General features: G+C 64.2%; 1 protein-coding gene across 1 annotated transcript in view; it reads left to right on the forward strand.

The window, feature by feature from the left end:
* The first annotated feature begins 7,838 nt into the window (after positions 1–7,838).
* The window catches only part of ASIC4 (acid sensing ion channel subunit family member 4), a 61,736-nt gene continuing 45,751 nt past the window's right edge, over positions 7,839–23,823 (forward strand). Inside the window, exon 1 of the mRNA XM_075430269.1 lies at positions 7,839–8,492. Coding sequence (XP_075286384.1) covers positions 7,839–8,492 — 654 coding nt within the window. The remainder of the gene's footprint in view (positions 8,493–23,823) is intronic.

The raw sequence follows: 23,823 nt of genomic DNA on the forward strand, positions 1-23,823 counted from the left end.
GGGGCTGGACCCCCCCCGCAGCCCCTCGGAGCGAGGCAGCACGGCCCGCCCCCCCCGCCCCTCCCCTCCCTCCCGGGGACCCCCCGCCCCCCCGCAGCTCCCGCCCGCGCTCTCCCACCGCCCCCGGGACGGCGCAGGCTCCAGGGGCTGGGGGCCCTCCCGGCCGGGCTTTGTGGGCCGGGGGCTGGGGTGGAGCCCGGCCCGGCCCCGCCTCCGCCTCCCGCCGCCCCCGGGGCACGGCCCGCCGCCCCGACGGCTGCCGCCCCCCCGACGGCAAGAGCCCGGGGCCGGGGGAGGATGGTGGCTAGGGGCGGTGGGCTTTGGAGGTGGGGTGCCCGGGCGGCGGGGCTGCCAGGTGATAGCACCTGAGGGGTGCGGGGTGCTCGGGGGGTGCAGGGGCGCGGGAGGGGGTTTCCCCCAGCCCCCCCTCCGCTTGCCGGGTGCTGGCGGGAGCCGGAGGTGCCGGTGTCCTTGCCCGCTGTCCCCCACCGCCGTGCCCCGCATGCAAAGCGGGGGCTGCGGGGACCCCCCGGCACCCGGGGCTGTGTCCTGCAGATGGAGCCACCTCCCCGCCGCAGAGCCCAACCGCTGCACGGAGCTGCGGGGGTCCTCTGCCCCTCCCCCCCCCCCCCCCGCGGGTCCCCTGCCCAGGGTGCTCCCCGGCGCAACCCCCAGCCCCGGGTCCCCCTCCCTGCCGCAGCCCCCAGCTCCTGGGGGCCCTGCGTTCCCGCGGGGGCTGCGGGAGGGTTTGCGGGGCCCCCCGCTGAACTCCCCCTCCTGGGTGCCTGTCCCGACCTGCTGCAAATACCGGGAATAGCAGCGGGGCTGGCGGCGGGGCCGGGCGCGCAAGCCCCTGCACACAGACAGACAGACGGACAGACAGACAGACACACTCGCAGCTCCCCCGCCTGCCTTCACACCCCCTTGCCTTCCTCTGACCTAGAGAAGGGGTTTTGCACCCCACGGGTACGTGACAGCGGGTCCCCCCAGCAATGTGGTGCCTCTCGGGGACGGCTCTGGGTTCACCTGTGCATGGCTGAGGCAGTGACAAGCGAGGGGTGTGGGGGGAGCACCCCCACATCCCAGGGACGTGTCTGAGGTGCTTGGTGAGAAAACAGCTTGGGCTCATCCTGGGCCATAGGGTCTGGGCAGCACGGACCCCACCCCAAGGGCTGCACCTCATCAGGGTCGCTGCGGGGCTGCGCGGTGCTGGGGACGCCGACCGGGACGCTGCCCGATGGGGTGCTGCTGCCCTGGGCCCCAGGCAGAGCCAGGGCAGGGTCCCCGCTGGGGACAGAGCCCATCAGCAGGCTGGGACGGGCTGGCAGCACCCATGCAGGGCTGAGCTCCGCGCTGTGCTGACGCGGAGGGAGCAGAGGGTGTTTCTCAGAGAAGCTCCTTCCTCTCAAGGTTGAATATGAGTCAGGTTTTGAAGCAACTTTAATTACTGCTGGATCGATAGGCTCGGCACGGCCAAGCAAAATCCAATTGCAGCCCTGGGGGCCTGCCTGCTCAGCCCCCCGCTGCCCGCTGAGCCCTCCCTGCCTGCTCAGCCCTCCACTGCCTGCTCAGCCTTCCCTGCCTGCTCAGCCCCCCGCTGCCTGCTCAGCCCTCTGCTGCCTGCTCAGCCCTTCCTGCCTGCTCAGCCCTCCCTGCCTACGGGCGCTCCCCAGTGAATGCCAGCCCAACACGCAGCCCCAGGAGGTGCGACCCATCCTGCACACGGAGCCAGCACCCCACTTGCTCAGCCCTAGCAGGGGACACGCATCCCCGGTGGCAGGGCAGCAGAAGGAGATTCCTCAGCATTTCGGGACACGGCCCAGGGGACCCCACGCACCCCTGAGTCCCTTCCCTCATCTGATGCACGGAGCAGGTTTGCGGCTCCTGAACCCACCCTGCACCCTGGGCACGAGCCTGGGACCCCCCAGGAGGGCAGAGCCACCCTGGCGTCAGGCGGGCAGCCCCTCTCATGCCCAGGAATGGGTCGGGGGGACTCGCCACCCACCCTGTGCCTCCCCCCCCCTGCTCCCCCCGTCCCCGAGCCACCCTGGCTTGGCCAGGCGCTGCATAAATAGCTGTTTGTGTCTCCACTCGGCCCCTGCGTGGGAAATAATATCGGCTGATGGAACATAATGCCCTGCTTCACATGTTCAATTTTATCATTTTCCGAGGCAGGCAATCTTCGTTTAAAGCTGAATGGGCTGGGGAATGTTAATGAAGCGCCGGCGCTGCTCTGCACCGCACTTTATCTCTTCGAGAATAATTTGGGTGAGCTCGGAAATAGAGTTCCCAGTCCCAATTCAAGCGGCGGCAGCACCGCGTGCCGATAAAAGTGTAATTCCTGGCCAGCGCGTGGCCCAGAATACATGACAATTTAACCCTTGGGGCCCCACTAGGATGGTGCTGCCCACAGCTGCCTGCCTGCCTGCATTGGGTCCGGCTGCCCTGCATGCCCGGCACCAGCCGGGGAGCTCAGCCCAGGCAGGATGGGGTCTCTCGCTCCCGCTTGCCCAGGCCACAGAGCAGGGCGTGCAGCCCAGGGAGGAGAGATAAGAGGGCAGGAGCGGAGCTGGAGGAAATCAGTCTCCCTGGACAGACAGGACCCCACATGCAGATCTGCAGCAGCGCCAGCCCGCAGGGTGCCCAGGGATGGGGGCTCTGCCAGGAGAGGGATGCCCCAGATCCAGGGATGCCCCAGATCCAGGGATGCCCGGCACCGGAGTCAGGAAGGGTTAGGGAGAGGTGAGGAACCGGGGAAGCAGGTAGGGGCTGATGGAGCAGGCTGGAGGGAGAGGGCAGGGGAGATGGGTCCAAGGGAGCAGCCCCACGTGTGAGCATCCCACCCCAGAGACACTGTCAGGGCAGGGCGGGTGCTCACGGGCCGAGGGCACACGCCTGCCGTGACGGCTGAGTGAGGGGCTCCCCCAGCAAGGGCTCTGGGCGCCGGTACTGACAGAGCGTAGCCAGGCGAATTTGCAGGAGGTGTTTGCTGGTCCACGGAAGCAGTAATGCGGGTCAGCGGGAGCCGGCATCTTGGACCCCAAGGACAAAGCCTGTGGTGGTCTGCCTGGTCCTGCTCTGAGCCCGGCTGTGGGACTGGCTCCAGCTCCCACCAGTCGTGCTCTGGCAGTGGGTCCCTGCACGGGGTGACACTGGGGCTCTGCCCTCCCCATCATGTGTGCAGCTCCCTTGGGCTGCAGGTGCAGCAGAGCGTTGTACCTGGGGCAGCACAGAACCATCCGAGTGATGGTCCTCATGTCCTGGGCCATCCTACCCTGAAGATGCTGGGCAGGGGTCACCTTGGCCCAGCAAAGGGCTCAGCAGAGCCCCTCCGGCACCAGCCTGGAGCCCCTCCGGCAGGACAGCAAGTGGGTGCTAGGACGGACCCTTGCCCTGGGAATGCGCAGGGTGGGCAAGTTTCCAGCACCGTTAATCAGGTCTGCGAGAGCCGGGATTAATGTGCACTCCAAGGCTCTCCAGTCCCAGCTGTGATCCAGCCCTCTGCTCTCAGCCAGAGCCGCCTCCACGCGCTGAATTATCAGCCTGAGTAATTAAGTGGAGAGCTTTGTTTTAATGCAGACATCTGATGCCTTCGCACCGAGGAGCACAACAACTGTCGTGGATGTTTATGCCCCGTGCAACACATCTGGCTCACGGGGAGAAAACCCATCTCCACCGCTGCGCGAGATTAAAGGGAACGTGGCCCAAGCGTGGAGAGAGGAGGGACGGCTCGGCAGCCAGCGTGGCGGGCAGGATTCGTCCCCGAGCATCGCCCCGCCGGCTCCTCAAAGCCCGCTGGCGGGAGGCTGTGATCCAGGGCTGCCCGGCAAAGTACGCGTCCCTCCACTCCTCAGCGCACAAGGCAGCACAACGCGTTGTGAGATGAAGGATAATTACAGGTTTGGAGATAAATGGAAATAGGGCAAAATAAAACATGGGTTTATCGGAGGTAAATGGTGCCTGGCTCACCTGATACCTGCTGCTGATAAGGGAGCTGGCTTTCGGGGGAGGAGGGATGCAGATCTGAAACCAGCTGCCAGTGCCACACAGAAAATTGTTGCTTTGCACAGATTAGGGGATTAGCACCAGCATGAAGAGCTGCAAAGAGGCTGGTGAGGGAAGGAGCCAGGATGTGGGGAGAGACGAGATAGCAGGAAGCTGGGAGGCTGCTGCTGGGACTGCTGCAGATGCGCCTCATTTAATGGCTTCCTCTGTTACCCTAAAAATGGGGGGCATGGGGGATATCTGCTGATGCCAAACCAACACAGGCGTTTGCTCTGTACTTGGCCCCCAAACCGCTGGTGCTTTGCTCATTGCACCCTCTTGGGATGTCTGAATGGTTTCACGGATATTCAGTGCCTTTCTTATGGAGCAGCTTGGCTGGCCAGGCGCCGGGGCGAGCTGTGCCTTGGCGAGCCCCTTCTCCACCGAATTCCCTGGCATCTCGCAGCTCCTGGGGAGCCCAACACTTTGGGGGTGCTGGTAGCAGCAGCTCTCCCTCGCTTGCTGCCCCGTGGCAGGGCTGTTTCCATGCGAGAGCCTGCCATCGCCTCCGGCACCAGCAGCCCCTGGCTCCTTGGCACCACCGGCATAGGGGATGCGGCTGTCGGGGCCGGAGGGACCGGGAAGAGGGACTCCTGGATGAGGAGACAGGAGGCTCCAGCCGGGAGTGTAACTGCTGCGTGCGGTGCTCCTGGTGTGAGCATCAAAGGAACCCCGTCGGGAGAAAATGTTTTCGAGGAGAAACACTCCATGTGGTTTCCAGCAAAACCCACACTCTGGGCTGCTCCCCCGCTGAGAAAAATGTGTTGAAATTTGCCCTGGGACCTCTGACCCTGCGTTGATCCGGCTGAGGAGCAAATGCCGTTGTGGTTGAGCGAAGCTGCCTTGCCGAGACCTGTCCGGCTCCCTGAGGCGTCGGGCAGCTGGGGCTGGCACAGCTCTGCTCCTGGGCAGGGTTGCCCTCGGGGACCGGGTGCGGGGAGATGCTGCTCCTGGACACAGGGACACTCTAGGGCCTTTGGCAAAATCCGGTGACAGAAACAGAGCTGGGGATGTTCGGACAAGTGGTGCAAAACCAGCCGGCTCTCGGGCAGACCGGGGTAATTCGAGACTGGGAAATCTGAGCTGAAGCAGCAGGCGCCGGCCAGCTACCTCCAGGCAAGCGGGCTGATTTATTGCCTGTATGAGCCGAAATTGCCACCCATGCTGGGCAGAGAGGGAGGACCAGATCCCCCGCCTGGAGATGCTCGTGGCAGATCAGAAACGCGTGCAAAAGAGATGCAGGGGAACAGCTTGAGGCACCCCAGCCAGTCGTGCCTGGCTGGGCATGACCACTGCCCACGCGTGACGCCGTTTCCCAGCCAGAGCTCTGCAGGCAGAGCCCATGGCAGGAGCAGAAGAGCCCTGAAGCCTCACGATGACCAAAGGCACACAGAGGTGGTGGCCCTGAACGGGTTCGATGGCAGCAACGGGCTGTCTACGGGCACTGGCCCTCCGGGACTGGGCACGAGGCTGCATCCAGCTTGTTTGGATGCAGGCCTGGTGCTCCCGGCACAGCCGTCCCAGGAGCCAGGACACGGAGTGGGAGCCGTGGCATGTTCAGCTGGGGTGGGAGAAGAGGGACTGCCCCCACCAGTGCTGTGTACACCGGTGTCACAGCATGCCACCATGCCACCCTTGAGGCCCGGGGCTGCCCCATCACCCTCATCTCCTTGGCTGCACCCAGCCCAGACGGGGGATTGCTGTCCCTGCCAGCTGGAATTAATTCCCTGAGATGCTATATTGAATGCTTTAATAAAAACCTGATATATCACACCTCTTGTCTTCTCGCCATCGATTCATTTAGCAATTTTACCCAAAAAAGGCAATCAAGTCAGACTGGGCAGATTTATTCTGTGTGAGCTCCGAGCACATCTTTATTGCTCCCTGTACCCTGCCCTCGAGGTCCTCAGCAGCATTTTTCTCTTAATGTTTGTTCTATTATTTTACTAGGGATGAAGCTCCATTGATGGGCAGTAATTGCCTGGACTGCCCTGCCTTACCGTGATGAAGATTGGTACCTTACCGGCGGCTGCCTCCCGCTACCCTGCTCTGCTGTCCTTCCTCAGCAACATTATTGACTAGGAAAGTTCATTAACAAGACCCTTAATGACTGCAGCCGCGCCAGCCCGGCCCATGACGCTAACCTCTCCTGTGGTTTCCCTTGGTGCCTCCTTGCAGGAGAAGACGTTGCAAGATGTTTTCCGCATCTCCAGTGACGCATGGGTGCCCGAGCCACTTCTAAAAGCCTTCTGACTCCCCTCCTGGCAGATGCTGTCCGTGTGCGGGCTCTCATCCCTTACATCTTGGGGACTGACCCCTCCAGGCAGGCTGCGTTGGCCGGACAGTGCCGGGGAGGTCTAGGTGACCGGTGGTGGAGAGGTTCTGGGGAGTGCTGGGAGCATCCCCGAGGCCGCCTGGCACCCTGGCAGGGCTTCCCTGTGCCGGCACTTGCCCTGCTGCCTGCCATCCCAGTGCCGGCAGCCTTGGAGCCAGGCTGGCGCTGAGCCAAATGCGATGCCGGGATTAGGCACTGCCTCCTACAAATGAGCTGTTAATTATCATAATCTGGTAATTGAGAAAAATCTAATTATGCAAAGCTAATGGATTTAGAGCTGTACTACGGAGCACAGGCCAGGGGAGCGCAGCTGGGCAGGCCCCTCCCATCTTGGGTGTCCTCCCTGATCCCGACCTGTCCTCCCCGGCCCCACGGACACAGCTCTGCTCTGTGCCTCTGCTCTGCTCCCACTGCCAGAGAAGCAGGGATCTGCCCAGGTGGGTGTGTGCGTGGCGAGCCCAGTAGGGAAGGGCAATGCCTTTTACCAGACCAACTGGGATGGCTCAGAAAGGGAGGTGAGCTTTTGGGCACACAGGTGCTTCTCAGTGCTCATAAGCAACCATTGTCCTCAGCTCTGTTGCTGGCCTCATGGAAGATTTTACCTCTTTCTTCCACCTCGAGGGCAAGGGATGCTGAGCTGTGCCAGCCCCAGCACCGTGGCAAAGCTCCCGCCCTTGAGGCAGCACCACGCTGGAGAGCCTGGCAGTGTCCCCGCGGTGGCATACAGGTGGAACCAGCACCCGGTGCTCCCCTGGGGTCTGTCTTACTGCCCCCCAACTGCCCTGCCACCCGCCACACTCGCCGTGAGCTTGCAGGAGCCTGACCCCTTGCAGCTTTTGGGGAGCCCGAAGGAGGTGCTTGAGCCCTAGGGTGCAGGAGCTGTGACAAGAGTGACACTCCACACCTTGGCTCCTTGGCCAGCCCGACGTCTCGGAGCTATGCTCCCATGAGGCTGGTGCAGAGCTTGGGGTCCTACCACATGCCCATGGCCACAGAGCCGTTGTCCCCCAAAACACTCCTGCCCATGCACCTCTCCTGAGCCCCGGGGCCAGTGCAGCTCTGCCCAGGCAGCTCCTACATTCCCCGGGGAGCCCACGTTAAGTGCACAGAGATGGTGGAAGTGAACAGGGCTCCGGCTAATTGCCTGCACCCCCCGGGGACGGGCGGTGAGAGTCCTCCATCTTTCCAGGACATTTCAGCCTCTGGCTCCAGCTCCTGCAGGATGTGGCAATCGGCGAGCACGTCTGTGGTCTCAGCACTTAGCGAGCTCCTGGCTCGGGGCAGGGTGTGGGCAGTGCCACACCGCACCGGTCCCGCCCCGGCACTGCCGCACCGCATCACACCACACCGCATAGCACCGCACAGCCTGGCTGCCCGCCTGTCGCCGCGCTGGCCGTCTGCTCCGAAACCTCCTCCGGCACCTCGGCCTCGGCACTGAGAGGCAGAGCCGAGCGGCAGCATGTGGCTGGAGGAAGCCCCGAGGACCCCCCCGCGCCCCTGGGGTCCTCCCCGGCCCTCGGCAGCCCTTGCCATGCGAGGATGCCCCACTGGGCACCCAGCACGCGATGCCCCGGCCCTGCAGCAGCGCCCGTGCAGCCTGGAGGAGTTTGCCGGCCGCTCCAGCCTCCACGGCATCCAACACATCTTCCGGCACCGGCGGTACACAGCTCGCAACCTGCTGTGGCTGCTGGCCTTCCTGGGCTCGCTGGCCCTCCTGGTCCATGCCTATGCCAAGTGTGTGGGCTTGTACTTCCAGTACCCCCACAACACCCAGCTGGAGGAGGAGACGACGCGCAACAAGACCTTCCCTGCTGTCACGCTCTGCAACATCAACCCTGCCCGCTTCTGGCAGCTCTCTGGCCATGACCTGTACTGGGCTGGGGAGATGCTCGGTCTCCTGGATGGGGCTGGCCGACCCCTGGTGCTGGAAAGCGCGGAGAGGAGCCGGCTGGAGGCTCTGCTGGGGACGCTGGCCATGAGCAAGGAGGAGAAGAGCCACCCCTTTGACCTGGAGGAGTTTTATGGGCGCGTGGGCCACCAGCTGGACCTCGGCGAGATGCTTGTCCACTGCATGTTCGGCCATGACGAGTGCAACAGCAGCGACTTCCAGGTGGTGAGTGCCCGGTGGGAGGACGTGCCGGGGGGCAGGGAGGGCTGGGCATGGCCCCTGTGCCAGTAGCCACAGCACGGGGCACTGCTGGGGGGCTGACAAGGCGATCCTAGCCCCCGGTGGCTGGGGATCGGGGACGGGGAAAGCTGCCGGTGGCCAGATTCTAGAGGCTGTACGGCTGCCTGGTTGGATGTGGGGTTTGTCGCGGCTGGGGCAGAGCCCGCAGGGGTGTGCTGGGCTGGGCTAGGGATGCTCCAGCAGGACTTGTGCAGGGACAGGATGGTCTGGGGTCCCCGGCCATGGCGCAGCCCCAGCGGACTCGGTCTGTGACCTGTCTGTGACCTGCAGCCTTGCTCCAGCCCGGCCGGGAAACCCAGCTTTTACTCCTCCCATGGGCTCTGCAGAAGAGCCAGGCTTCCGAGGGCTTGTGGAGGGAGGGAAGGGAAATCCCTGCCTGGAGGGCTTTGGAAGGGACCAAAGCTTATCCAGTCCTGGAAGCGCAGGGGCCAGGGGATGGGCTGCACAGCCCTGCCCTCCCGGCTGGCGTGGGGAGCTGCCTGCGGGCCCCGGCACAGGGAAGCGGCCGGGCTCTGGTGCTGTCGGAGCCGGAAGAATTGCAAGTGCTGATGAATGCCCCAGCGATGGAGGCTGCACAAGCACCCTTGCCTCAGATGCTCGCAGAGGTTTGCACGATCCCAGCTCGGCCAGAGGTGAGGGAGAGCTGCAGCCCTGGTGTGGGGTTCCCGGGAGCCACTCGAGCCCCACCGGCGTGGGGAAAGCCAACGCATGGGGACAGGGGCAGGCAGGGCTGTGAGGGCCAGTGCCCCACGCCGGGAGCCAGCACCCCAGCCCTGCTGTGCCACTGCCGGGTGTGCAGCCTTGGCGGCCGCCCATCCCTGCCCGCAGCCTCCCTGGGGCACCGAGCCGGTGCCCACCGCCGCCGTGCCGGGCTCTTCTGGCTGGCAGCTGCTGCCGGCTGGCAGATGCAGAGCTGTGAGTCGGGGGGGTCCCTAATTCAGCGTGACGGCTCGGCTCATCGCACTAATGAGAACAAAGCGGGGCTGCCGGGCGGGGCCCTGCGACCGGGTGCCAGGCAGCTGGCGGCAGCCGCAGCAGCGTGCCGGGAGAGCACCGCCGGCGAGGGACGCGTGGGCTGGCTCCTGCAGGGCTGTGGCCACAGCCGGGGTCCTGCCACCCTGACACCTTCCATCGCCTCCTCACCCACCACAGAGGCCCCGGTGCCTGGCCAGGCGTTGCGGCGCTTGGGTGCACGTCAGCCCGGTGTGTTGGGGCCAGGCGGGCATTGCGTGGGGATGCAGGCAGGGTGGAGGCGATGCCCAGGGGTTCAGCAAGGGCAGAGGCAATTCCCCGGGATGCAGGCAGGGTGGAGGTGATGTGCAGGGATGCAAGCAGGGCAGAGGCAATGCCTGGGGATGCAGGCCGGGCAGAGGTGATGCACAGGGGTTCAGCAAGGGCAGAGGCGATGCCCAGGGATGCAGGCAGGGTGGAGGTGATGCCCAGTGATACAGGCAGGATGGAGGTGATGGGTGGGGATGCAGGCAGGGTGGAAGTGGTGCGCAGGGGTTCAGGAAGGGCGGAGGCGATGCCCGGGGATGCAGGCAGAGCAGAGCTGATGTGCAGGGATGCAGGCAGGGTGGAGGCGATGCCCAGGGATGCAGGCAGAGTGGAGGTGATGCCTGGGGGATGCAGGCAGGGCAGAGGCCATGCTCGAGGTTGCAGGCAGGGCAGAGGCAATGGCCAAAGGGGACCCACCTCCCCCTGGGTCCTCTGTTCTTTGCTCCTGAGTCAACAGCTGAGGATTAAGGGGCTGTAAACAAGGGGATCAATGGCGCTGATGGGAACATTTCCTGGTAATAGCTGCGGCCTGTAAAACAGAGTGCAGGGGGAGGAAGGGGAGGCTCTGCTCTCACAGCTGTTAACCCTTCACACCCGCAGCCATGCACTGGCTTCTAGGTGGCGAGGGCTGGGGCTCTGGCTCACTGGGGCCAGGCTGCGTGCCCCAGGCCAGGCAAGGGCTGGCTGCTGCTCTGCCACAGGGACAGGAGTGCCAGTGGTTCACGGGGCTATTGCAGCCCTGGGGACCTGGGTGACCAGCTGTGGGCCAGGCTGCTGTGCCTCAGCTTGCACAGGCACCCTGAGCTGCTGGGCAGGCAGCAAGGTTAACATCTGCAGAGTGGTGGGATGCCAAGCCAGTGATGCTGGAGGAGGTGTCCTGACCTCTGTGGCTGCGGGGCGTTCGGCCTGAGCTGCTCAGAGATGGCTGTGAAGAGGCAAGTGTCTTCCCAAGGAGGAGCTGCTAGCACTGAAATGTTAATGCCATGGTAGAAGGATGCTCAGCCCTGGTCCGTGGTGCATGGGAAGACAGGGGCTGCTGCGGGCAGATGGGGAGGTAGGAGCAGCCGCTGTGGCATCCCCTGGCTCCTGAGCAAGGCAGATAGTGCCACCAAGCCCTTCTCAGCAGCCCAAGCTGCAGGGCTTCGGTCACGTGAAGAGGCCTCTTTCTGCTGGTTGCAGGGGAGGGAGCACAGGCAGGTTTTTTTTTACCTGCCTCCGTCACGTCCCAGGGCACGTCTACTGGGGATCCCAGCCCTGTCTCTTCTCTGCACTACCATCTCCCTCGAAGGAATGAGTGCTTGGAGCAGCAGGGTCCAGGCTTGGGCACCAGCCCTGCCCCGAGCTCACCCCACTGCCCATGCCACAGCTGCCCACCTCACTGCCAGCCACCCCAATGCCCACCTCCATGCACAGGCAGCCCTGAGCATGCCACAGCCCCGGCGCACACCCCTGGCTGTCCCATCGCCCCGGCACCGATGCCTTAATGTGCTGTGCATGTGCCCCTGCCTCGGCAGGACTCCCCATCACTGGTGCCCCGCACATACACAGCCACACCGTCACATGCCACGCGCTGTCCCTACCACCTGAGCAGCAGTGGACGGTGAGTGCCTGGCACTCAAGCAGACGCCTGCGTCCCTCGGTGGGCATGGCCTCGCCACAGTGCCCTGCACCTGCCCTGCTTGGGCCTGGCAGGTAAATGTCAGCCTATTTTTATCTGTTTCTCCGCGGGGCGGCTGTTCCTTCCGTTCGGATGAGCAGATGTACCTCCATTCCCCGTCCCGCTGGGGACCAGGGTTAATCTTCCTGAAATTCACCTTCCCCGCTTCCGAGAGCCGCCCTCCCCGGGGCTGGGCAGCAGGGGATCACAGACTAATCCTCCCAAAATGAGCGGGGCTGTGGTGGGCTCTCGCGTCGCAGCACAGCGGCTCCCGAGAGCATCACCTCCAGACAGGGAAGGCCAGTTCCCTGCTCCAGTCTGGCAGGGGCTGCCTCCTGCCCGCGGCTCAGACAGGCTACACGGGGCTGGGCTGGCTGCACAGGATGGAGAAGGCGTTGGGATGGAGCGGGGACATGCCGCGGAGTTTGCTCAGCGCTGGCTCGCTGTGGGGCTGAGGACACAGGGCTTGGAGGAGGACGCAGGCAGCACTGAACAGCATCAGTGCAACGTGTAGCCAGCAGCTCAGGTAATGGGGCTGCAGCCAAAACACCCCCGGTGGGCCCTGTCTCGTGTAATTACGCAGTTATGCCTGTTTCCAGTGGTTTTCCCAGCCGGCGCAGTCCAAGGCACTGCCGAGGGGCTGGCGTGGCGGCCGCGGCCACGCGCTGAGTGATGGTGTGTGTAATAGCGGGGCTGGCAGGTAATAGCAGCCCTGGAGTCCATCAATAACCCCGCTCCCTGACAGATGCCGCCCTCCCCTCGCCTGGCACCGCTGGTGATTAGTTACAGCAACGCTTGCTGCTCTCCCCGCCGCGCCGGCATCGGTAGCACCGGAGCTTTTGGTAGGACGAGGAGGTGGCGGTGCAGGTCATCCAGGTACCCTCACCTTCACCCCCACCTTTGTGCCTCAGACGAGAGCAGATATTTTCATGTTCTATTTATAGTTTTACCCCCTTAAATTATTGATCTGAATTTACAACCACAGCTGCCAGCTTAACAACAGGCTTCCTCAGGAATCAGTCTGGGATCTGGCACAGGAGACTGGGGGCAGAGGGGAGGGTGGGGGAGAGCTGGCCAGGCTGGGGGCACAGTGCAGGTCTGGGCATGGGGTGGCTCCATGGCCCAGGGCTCCCCGGGCACGCCGCTCACCTCCCGCCTCTGCTGAGCTGTCTTCAGGATGATGCTTTCAGTGCTTTTCCTCCATGAACGCCAAGCCCAGGCCCTTCCTTCCTGGCTGGCAGGTGCCAGCAGCCCTGGGCAGCTGGCGGGGACGGCACCGCTATCTCTGCCGCCCAGCCGCTGCCTGGCTGCTCGCACCCAGCTGCCTGCGGGAGCATCTGTGCTCCAGCTCACCTCCGTGAATTATTTAAAGCTTCCCTGGGTGCCGCGGGAAGATGATAACGTCGGAATCGGGGATGGATGGGGAGCTGGGGATGTGGGGCTGCTCCTGCCCACGCTTGGGGTCTGTGCCACCCTCCCCGGATGGGTCCCTCTGCAACCAGACTGGCTTTGGGGATGGGGCTGACCCCTCCAGAGGAGCCGGCATGGGGCTGCGACCTGACCCACCTCTGTCCCCCAGGGTGCAGGCAGGCAGAGGCGGCAGGGCCAGGCAGGGTGACTGGGTGCTGGGGAGGGCAGGAGGGGTGTGCAGGTGGGGAGCCCCGGGCCCTCTCCACGCTGATTGCGGATCCGCCTGGCAGGGGATGCGGAACCTGCCGAAATAGCGGATTTAATTATCTCCGCGGAGCAGCGGGAAACCAGCAAGAGGGGAGGGTGTGCGGTACATGGGGATGGGGCGTCTCGGAGTGGGGGCAGCAAGGGCTTGAGCTGGCAGGGCTGTGCCTCCTCACCAGCCTCCAGCCACACGGCAGCCACCCACCGCTCCCATACCCAGAGCCCCCCTCCTGCCTCCCCTGCAGCAGAGGCACAGCCCCACGCTGCGGAGCAGCCCCCGCAGACAGGGTGCCCATGTGGTGCTGGGGACCCCCTCGGCCTTACAACCCCCCTGCAGCCCCCTCCCCAGCCCCAGCCCTGCTCAGTATGCTGCACGCTCCCTCTGGGCACTGGGCAGGAACTCTTCATTTCACACATCGTTTCCCGCTGCTGCTGCAGAGCTGCCTGCAGTCCCATCCCCGTCCCCCCTCCGCCGTCCCCATCCCCACCACCCCCCCCCCCCGGCATCAGCCCCTCAGCTGGCCCCAGGGCTGCTCGGTGCACGCTGCTGCCCAAGTGCCCTTGGCACTGCCCGTGGCCATCACACCCTGTCCCCTGGGCACCGTCCCTTTGTCACCGCCTGCCATCCCTGTATCCCCCGCTTACCGCTGCCTGCCACCCCCTTCTCCTTGGCTCCTCCAGCCCCCCCTCCCCTTGCAGAGGGGGGCTCCCCATTGCCAGCCCAGCCAAACCGCCCCTGCCTGCTCCGCTCCGAGCCCCGGCCGGGGACAACCGAGCTCTTCTCCTGGGAGATGGGCCCTGGCATCCCAGCCAGCTGAGACCTGGGGTGCTCCTTGTTGCACCAGCTGCTGCGGCACAGAGTGGTGACTGGTCCCGGGGGGTCCCCGGGTCTGGAAGAGTTAACAGGCAGGGCCAGCCTCGACAGTCGGGAAGGGCCGGGAGCTGAGGGAGCAGCGGGAGCAACCGGGAGTGATCAATACGGTGTGCTGGAGCTGCGCACAAATCGCAGCTCGGAGCCATAAATCTCCTTCCCGTCACACGCGATGAGGATGAGAGCGGAGCTTATCTCCGCTGCGGCGATGTCAGCCGCCTCTCCTGCATGCCGAGCCCGGCCGGGAGCTGAAGCCTCGCGCTTGCTGGGCACCCTGGGACCTTGCCGGGCACACTGAGGTCTCTGCAGGGTGGGTGGCGGGGAGGCTGGCTGCTCCCAGACGTGGCCGCAACCGGGCTGCATCTGTGGGGAGTGCCTTCACGGGACCGGGCCCCTGAGTTCAGCCCAGGGTTATGGGCTGGTTCCAGGCGAGACATCCCAGCCCGGCTGAAACTGCCCTGGCTCCCTGGCCGCTCCTGCTTGCCCCCCAGGTTGAATCACTGGGGGTGAGGGAGCCACCTGAGGCCCCCCAGCCCCGGCCATCTCGGCGGCGGGGCTTGGCAGCATCTGCAGCTCTTTCTCACCCACCCCCTTGGCACAGCAACAGGGCTGTCGCTGGTCAGCTTTCTGCAAGGGAAAAGCAGCGTGGGGGACATCCAACGGCTTGGGGAGAGACAGACAGCACCGGGGACTCGGCAGGGTCCCCAGGAGTGACCCCAGTGCTCTGCGTGTCCCTTCACAAGGCAGACGCTGGCTGACCCCCATCCGAGCACCAAACGCGCCAGGCAGGCTCGGTCCATGGGCGTGGGGCAAGCAGCCTGACGCTGATGTCTGGCCGCCGTCAATTTAACCTGTCCGACCCAAGGAAATCCAGCTCAGCCAGTTCTGGAGAGCACGGGCAGCTGGAGCAGCAGGCAGGCAGGCTGTGCTCACCACCACGTCCCGCAGTTCTGGCCAGCCTCCAGCTGCCCCCCTAAGACATGGCTGGTTGCGCACCCGAGCTGAGGTGAGGCCAGGGCTGCTCCGGCAGTATCCAGCTCACCGCCGGTGCTGTGCCGGCAGGCTGCTGCCCGGAGCATCCCCCAGCTGAGCCCCCCAGCGTCCCTGTGCCCAGAGGAGGGCACACACGCTGCCGCTCGCACCGATGCGTGACAGCCTGGGGACTCCTGCCAGACAAAGCCCAGCTCTGTGCGGGCAGCGCTGGGAAGTGATGCCCTGGCCAGGGAGGACCAGGACCCGTCACTGGGCGCTGCACGGACCCAAGCAGGAGGCAGGCCTGGCTGCCAAGGGCTGGCGACTGCTGCCGTCGTGCCCAGGAGCCCGGACTGGCGTGGGTGACGTGTCTCTAGCCCAGCGTGGCATCAGCCATGAGCTGAGGCCCCAGATCAGGCAGGGGTGGATGCCAGGACCCTGTGCCTCCCCGGGATCTCCCAACCAAGCCTGCTCGGGAGCGAAGGGCTGTGCAGTCAGCAGCTGAGCCGGGATAGATTTATTGATCTGGCATCCACAGGGGCGGGAGCTGGGAGGGGCTCAGGCTTTGATCAGCCTCCCGCAGAGGAGGCAGACATCAAAGGCTGGTGCGCGGGCAGCAGTGGGCTCTCTCCAGGACAGCGGGGAATTCCGGCTGCTGTCCCGCTGGGCACGGCCTGGGCTGGGGGCCCCGCTGCCCACAGAGAGCTGGGGCCGGGCTCGGGCAGCCAGAACTGGCACCCCCAGCCTTTCTGGTGGCACTGAGGAGGGGAAAGGGCTGGCAGGGGCCAGGGCATCCCTGCATGAAGCTGATCCCCAGGGAGTCAGGTGGTGCCATGAGGGTGGGCAGCCCGTCTCCCTCTCTGTGCTGCCGGCACTGGAGCATCCGTCATGCCCAGGAGAAGCAGCAGACTGGGCTGCACCTGCATCCCAGGGGATGACGGGCAGTGGCATGGGGCAGTGTGGGCCCCACGGCTGTGCCCAGCTCTGCCCCGAAGATGGAGGAGTGGGAGAGGTGCAGGGAGCAGGGCAGATGTTAGTGCAGCTGCTAAGCAGGGGTGACAGGTGGGATAAATGAGGCCGGGCTCTCCAGGGGCCAGTAAATTAGAATCAATAGGAAGCAGGAATAATTTATTTGTTTGATATCACCTGTTAATTAACTGGGCTGATGTGTGTGACAGGGAGCGGCAAGAACCCCTCCACCTGCTCAGCTGGCACCTCTCCGTGGGGGCTGGGAATGGTGTGTTGGAGACCTGTCCCCACCAGCACAGCATCCATCTCTGCTCCCAGCAGTGGGGCAGGACGAGGACAGGAGCGGACGGCGTGCGAGAGCTGCCCGCAATGGCCTGACGGCTCGCAGCAGGGCACGAGGCAGGGAAGCGGCCTGCATGGGGACGCAGTGTGGCCGGAGGGCCAGCAGTGCGCCTGGTCCCCTGGCTCAGCATCCCCTCCCTACCCTGGGAGGCTGTGGGGAGCGGGGGCTCGGGGCTGCGGGCACTGCCAGACCTCAGCTCCTGCACCTCCCCGGCTCCTGAGGCACCGGTGTGCGCCACGTGCTGGCTCCATCAGCCAAGCGTGCCTCTGGCCGGGGCCACCTCTGTGGGCTGCCTCCACCTCCTCCCACATCTGCTCCGTCCCCAGAGCAGCTGAGGCTGCCCCGGCAGGGCGGCTGGCTGGGCGCTTGCCCGCGTGCCACCCATGCTCCCGGCACGCATCCTTGGCTCTGCTTTGACCGCGTCCTGCCGGGCTTGCACGCGTCCTTGGCAGCTCCGGAGGGAAGGGCTGCGAGCACAGCTGGCTGGAGATGTGTCCCGAAGCAGCGGCACCCTCACCGGTGTGGGGGCATGGAGCCGCCCCCGGGCCCCTGCCAGCGGGGTGCTGGGCTGCCCCAGCTCCACAGCCCTGCCTCGGCCCCCTCGCCCCAGGCAGCACCATCACCTCCCTCTGTTTTTTTTTAAAAGAATAACATTTCTGCTAAATACTTTAATCAGATTAGTAGCAGTGTGTCTGCAGTGCTGTTAAATCAATGCTCCCCAACACATCTCGGCGGCTAGAAATCAATTACTGTTTAAGCCGTGCCTTGGTCCCTGGCCTGCGATCAATATGGGAGATGTATTACTCTCCCGGAGTCTTTCCCACTAAAAACCTTTCATTTGTATAACAGGAGCTCAGGCAAAGTGCCGGTGCCCTCCCCTCCCGCCTGCTTCCCGCGTACCAGGCAGCCCCATCCCAGGCCCGCACTGGGCGGCTGCTGGGGATCACTTGGCTCGGGGGCCATGTGCCAGCCAGGTGAGGACAGTCCCTGCTCCGTGCAGAGACGCACAATGCTGGTCCGACACAAAGAGGTTCCCCGCATGCTGGGGCGGCAAGTTAGAGACCCACGGGCTGGAGCTCCTGGGGCTGCCTGGTCCCTGCTCCAGCATGGCTGGATCCCATGCCTACCCCAGTGCCCACTGCCCCGGCTCCTCCTCGTCGCTGCATTCCCGACCAGGGCACTGCCAGACCCAGGCACCCCACAAGGAGGGTACCTCCGCTCCCCCTTGTGCCTCTGCCCTGGAGCTTTGTCCCTCCACAGCCCCTTCTCCCCACAGGGCTTCATCCCCCCTCCTCCATCCTTGTCCCATAATTTGGAGAGTGAGCTCCATTATTCATGATAAGGATCTTTAATTAGCTGTGAATATTAATGAATTACACTGTAATTAATCATGCTTTGCGTGCTGGGGAGGGGGTAGCTCCCACCTTCACCGTGGCTAAGAGGGGTGGGGAGACCCGCTCCACTGGCGGAGGCAGCCCCGGGGTCTCACCCCACCTCGGGTGAGATGTGGGGCTGGGGGGAGGTTGCGTGGGGTGCTAAGCCAAACCCTGCATGTGGGGCAGGCACTGCCAGCCTACCCTACCGCTTTGGGGTCAGCACCCCTACCTGCTCCGTGTGACGATGGGAAGAAACTGGCCCTCCGTAAACACACCGGCAGCTTCCCAGCTGGGGGTCCAGCCTCCTGACCCCAGGCTGGGGCTGAGGGGTGCTGTGAGGCACAGTGGGGTGCTGCTCTCCCCCCTTTCCCTGCCCTGGTCCTGCTCCAGGAGCTGAGCCCAGGCTGTGCTGGGATCATATCTCCCCCATACCCAGCTCCTGGGGGTACCTGGCAAGGGATGAAGAGTGGCTTTCAAACATCACGACCTCCTCTGCCCCTTTCGGTGGGTTCAGACTGGCTCCAGGCTGCGCCCTGCCTGGGACTGCCAGGCCAAAGGACTTGCCTGCTCAGGGCAGGTCTGCATTTGCCGAATCCCAGTCTCACACCATCAGAGCTGTGGGTGCCCTGCTCGAAGCAGGCAGGCATCCCACTGCCGGCAGCTCCCTGTGCTCTCTGCCAGCCTGCTGCACATCACCTCTCAGCTGCGGCTGGCAGGGAATTTGCGTAGTCCCAAATCCTGCCTGCACACCCCAAATGTGGGTCTTACCTGCCCCGCACTGAGGGGAAACGGAGGCACTGGAGCTGGCAGTGCAGGGAGATCCCCGCCATTGTCACATGCCTGTCCCCATCCTGGCACGATGGGGATGTTCCAGGTGCCGGGGCTGAATGTGCCGGTGGTGGGTAGTGAGCGGAGGTACCCCGCTGCCCGCCTGAGTCCCCTGCCTGCCCGCGCCAAGCGCTCCCGCGAGGGCAGAGTTTGCTTAAACAGAGACAGATTTAACTATTTCCATTACAGCTAAATGATGAGGCCCATAAACTTTATGGCTCTGTGCGCGCGAGAGCGGCTCTAATGGCCTTCGCCATCTGGAGGAGACGGCTCCATGGGGGACCCATCGCCCGCCCGCCCGCCCGCCCGCCACCAGGACCTGTGCGCCGAGCCAGCACCTTCCCAGCGCCAGCGCTGGCACAGGCATGATGCCACCGGCTCTCTGTGCCGGTCCGGCTGTTTTTGACCCCGGTGAGATCCTGCCGAGGAGCAGAGAGGCTGGACATGGAGGATGGCCCAGCTAACGCTAGGGTTTGGGGGGGTCTGCAGCCCTGCAGTGGGTGATGGGAGGGCACCCCTGGGTGCAGCTTCCTCCTGCCCTCTGCCCCACTACTCCTCAGGGGTGGGCTGGGTGTAGGTACTCGCTTTGGTCCTGTCTGCGTCTCCAAATGCCGTGGGCTCCGGCACGCTCTCTGTCACTTCTCCGGCGGTGCCGTGCTGCAGGATGAGTCCCTGGCGGGAGCAGGCAGGCTGCTCGGTGAGGCCGTGCTCTGCACGCCTGGCCGCCTCCGAATAGCCCCTGCCCGATGCCTGCTGGCTGCTGACTGTGGTGGGATGCGGGGGGAACGTGGGGCGCCGGCACCAAATTAGCCCCAACGAAGGGCTGTTGGCTATCGCCGCGATGCACGCGGGGATGCTGCTGGGCTGGCGGTCCGGGCAGGGTGCTGCGGGCTCAGCCCTCTCCTCTGGACGGGTGGAGGGATGGATGGGTGCGGGTGAGGACACACAGACCGTCACCTCCACCCTCCTAACTCCTGCTTTTTTGTGGCTCCTATGGCAGCACCCCCATGGTGCAGAGCAGCCCCCCGAGACCACGAGCCGGGCTTGGGAGCAGGAGCAGTGGGTGCGTGGCTGCGTGGCTGCTGCCGGCCAGGGCAGGGGGGCTCGGGGGCTGCCAGCTCTGGCCCGGTGCTGCCGGTGAGGGCTGCTGGCACCGTGCTGCAGCAGCGGATTAGGTTTGGTGCAGGGGAGCTAAAGAGATGCTTTGAAGTCTCATGAATATGAATCAGTGGCTTGGGGCGGGAGCGGAGGGTCCAAGGCTAATCTCTCGCTTGCCATGGTGACAAGTGTGACAAACAGCGCAGGGGACAGGAGGCGAGGGCAGGGAGCGGGCAGGGGACAAGGGATGGGGCTGCCTTGCTGACATGACGGGTAGCCCCGGCAAAGCCGGGCATGATGAGGTAGTGCTCCGCAGTACACCCCAGGAGCGTCCCCCGTCCTCGCATGCACCCCAGCTCCCTGTCCCACCACCCTAGCAGGGCACTGTCCCCAGGGCTGCCGGCACCCCGGGTGGCACTGCACCGAGTGTCCCCGTGCTTGGTGCCAGCGGCCGGGCAGCAGCGCGATGCGGGCAGGCTGCGGTCCCTGGGGCCAGCGGAGTGGGCAGCGGGCTGGATGCAGGCATAGCGAGGGCCGGGGGACCATAGCTGGGGAAGGCGCCCTCCCCTGTCCCCCGCTTGTCCCACCGCTAGCCGGGCCCCTGTATGAGCTGTTGGAGTCCCCGTGGGGCCCGGCTGGGTCCCATCGATCCAGGCCCCGGTCCCATCTGCTCAGCGGCACCATGGCCCTGCCCGCTGTACCCTGGGCTCCATGGAGATGTCATGTTTGGGCCGGCTCCTCCTGTGACAGCCTGAAGCCCTCGGTGCTCTCCTAGGAGACAGTAACTAGAGCGGACACTCGCTCCTAGCAGGAAGTGTCTGGGGCTTGCAGAAGAGTCTCAGAGATCAATTTGGAGGTTGTTTTGATGCTCTCCTGGTAGCAGGATGGCGGTGGCAGCTTCTTGCTCAGCCCAGGGGACGGTGCATGGACAAGCACTGGCTGGCGATGGACAGTGGGGCTCAGCGAAACTGTTTGGGCTGGTGGGAGCCACAGGGCAGGCTGTGGGTTTGCAGCCCTGCGAAGGCTGCGGGTGCTGGCAGTGAAGCTGCTGTTTGCTCCGAGGGGTGCCCGGAGCTGCCCTCTCTCTCCCAGCACCCACGGCCCAGGATGCTGCATCTCCAGGCTGGGGCAGAGCGGTGAGCAGGGGATGCTGTCCCGGTCCTGGGAGCGTGCTGACGGACAGGGAGGGGAGAGCGAGGGCTGGAGCGACATCACGGCAGGAAGACAGACAAATGCAGAGCAGATGTTTAATTATCAGCACAGCGTTCTTGGATGCCTGGAAATCTCTGCATCCAAATGTAGATATTTTACGAGAGCATATACTTCTGCTGAGCCGTAACACAGCGCCTACAAGCCAGTCGCTCCACCTTCCCATGGACTGTGTATCGCCGGTTTGCCTCTGCTGGGGATGGGGCACCCGTGGGGCTGGAGCGGGGCTGGAGAGAGCCACCAGGAACCGTGTGCAGCTCACAGGGATGAAGCTCTGCTGTGGCCTCACAGCCCCGGAGGCACGGTCCTCCGTCCATCCTACTGCATCCTTCTCTGCAGGGAGACGCTGGGATGCAGCAGCTGGCCCTGCACCCAGCTGGGATCCTGGCCAAGCACTGGGTGGATGGTGTGCAGGGTCTGGAAACTGCCTTTTGCTTATGTCCATCAACTCTCACAGCCAGTCCCTACTGGCCCAGACAACTTGTCCTTTGAGACCTTCAAGGTCTCTGTTTGATACTGTATGTACTGCGGGGCGTAGACGTGCGTGTCGTCCCTGCAGACAGGCTGTCTCTCCTGTATCTCACATCCCTCCCGTGGCCCGTGGCTGTTCTCTGGCATGCCTGGGGCAGGTGGAGGGCTCCGGGAGCTGGGGGATGCACAGGCAGGGCGGGCAGCAGAACCACCCAGGGCTCTGGGCTGGCCTGAGCTTTGCACACCACTTGCCTCTTGGCTGCTGGAGGAGTTGGAAAGGCTGCCCGCTCTGCTACAGGCCACATGCTGCTGTAGGTCCCTCGAGACAAGGATGGGCTGTAAGCCCCTTGAGACATCCCAGCTCGAGGCTGCAGCCAGATGTGGGGCTGGTCTCCAGCACAGAGCCCAGTGCCGTGTCTCTAGTAGCATCTTTCAGGCAAGGGCTGGCTGAGGGCAGCCCTGGTCTCCCTGCCTGGGGACAAGGACACGGTGAACCCGTCTGTGCTGAATAAAGAAGTCAGCAAGAAGAAGTGAGTCCAGGCTGGTCCCCTCCCATGGGCAGGAGTGAAGGGCACTGGGGCAGAAAGGGTTGAAGACCCCTCTCTGACATCACCATGAGAGACCTCTGCAACCCACGGGAGCCCCTCGCACCAGGGCTTTGTCGCAGGAGTGGGCTCGGCACGGGAAGCACTGGGCTTCCCCGAGTCCCCGTCACCAGTCCCACAGAGCTGCTGGGGAGATGCCAGGGATTTCCAACGGCACATCAGGGATGCTGGCGGTCTCTCCCAGGGGTGGACGGCTTGTCCCCGGCAGCCCAGCCTGCCCGCCCTGCTCCACAGTCACTGCATCCCCTGAGGCTGTAAACATTTTGGATTCCCTGCCTCGCCTGCTCAGGCACCTTGCAGATTCAGGGCATGTTGCTGTCTTAAAACCTATCAGGTTTCCTGTCACCTCCTGGGGCCCATGAATCTGCGGCTGGTGGTGGAGCTGGGACTGAAATGACCCTGTGGAGGAATGGCTCTGCGCACCCCTTGCACCACCTCCAGCTCCTCAGCCGACAGATTTATTATTGCCCCCGACCCACAGCAAACTGGTCCAGCCCCGCAGAGGGGAGAGCAGTCCCCAGCATGCCAGAACTGGCTGCTCTTCCCTGGCTCAGCCAGAGCTCCCAGGGACATCCCAGGCGTTGGGTACAACCTCCAGCCATGTCCGGTGCCGTGCCCTGGCTGCCAGCTCTGCCGGCGGGCTCAGAGCTGGGGGATGCAAAGGGCCCGTCACTCCTGCCAGCCTAATAAGCCAGGACTTAGAGGCCAGGACATTCTTCTTGCTGCTGTCATGCCGCTTGGACACACTGGCTGTATCCCTGCCCCTGGGGAGGGGGGAATTAGCGATGCCGTGAGTGCCGGAGCCCCGGCGGGCAGCGGCAAACACAGGCTATGCGCACAGCCGACAGCCCCAAACCCCCATAAATCTCCCTTGCATGGCCCATGGCTCACCTAAGTAGATTTGATTTGTCAAATATTAAAATTAATTTAGGATTGAGTGGTGGCCTGCGCACGTGCCCTGCTCTCCCGCCTTCCCCCTGCCGCCACCTCTGCTCCTGCCCAATGCATCATCCCCAGCCCCACGCTCTCGCCCCAGCCAGGGCACCGGGAGCCGGGATAAATCATCCTGCCGCCGCGCTCAAAGACGAGCCGATTGCTTGCTCGGCAGCAGGGGATCACAGGGGAAATCACACCGTGTGCCGCCCGCTCCGTGCCGGGGGCGGGGGAGACGCCACGCTTAGGCAGAGATTTATTTATTTGATTTTACTGGGCTGGGATTTTTTTTTTTTTTTTCATCTCTCAAACGCCCTCCAGGGAATTGCAGCCCTTGGAATATTAATGCCACGCAGGACGCCGGCTCGTTAAAATGTCACCTGGCTGTAATTTCTCCTGCGCTTATTATTCCCCGGGGAGGGCGAGCTCCCATCCTTCCCTGCCCGCGGTGGTCCCAGCACACGGGGCAGCCCTGCCCGTCCCCCTTTGCTGCAGCACGAGTGCCGCTCCGTCACGTCGCCTGAAATGTTCCTGGCCCTTTTCCACCACCGCAGCGGTGGGCTGCACCGCCTCCGGCATCTCCTGCCGAACAGAGCCCGGGGACTGACACTGGGAAAGCCCTGTGCCACCGGCCAGCACCAGCGTGGTGTGAACCCAGCCTGGCTGGCGTGAGGGACAAGGGGTGCTGGTGTGGGCAGGGGTGGCCCGGGCAGGGGGTTGGCCAGAGGGCAGTGCAGGCACGGGCTGGGGGCAGGGTGGCACAGGGAACAGCTGCCTTAAGGAAACTTTGGCTCAGTTCCTACAAATTAATGTTTTTTTCCCAAACAGTTTCCCAGCGCTAAGCGCGACGCGGGGAGCAATTATCTTTAGTGTCGATGTTATTACCATAAAAATTGCATTGAGGACTTTTCTCCTCCGATTAGAAAGTTAACGATCATCACTGCCTTCATTGTTCCCCTCACCGTGCTCGCT

Source organism: Opisthocomus hoazin, chromosome 9 (genome assembly GCF_030867145.1).
Source record: "Opisthocomus hoazin isolate bOpiHoa1 chromosome 9, bOpiHoa1.hap1, whole genome shotgun sequence".
In the NCBI taxonomy this organism is placed as follows: Eukaryota; Metazoa; Chordata; class Aves; order Opisthocomiformes; family Opisthocomidae; genus Opisthocomus; species Opisthocomus hoazin.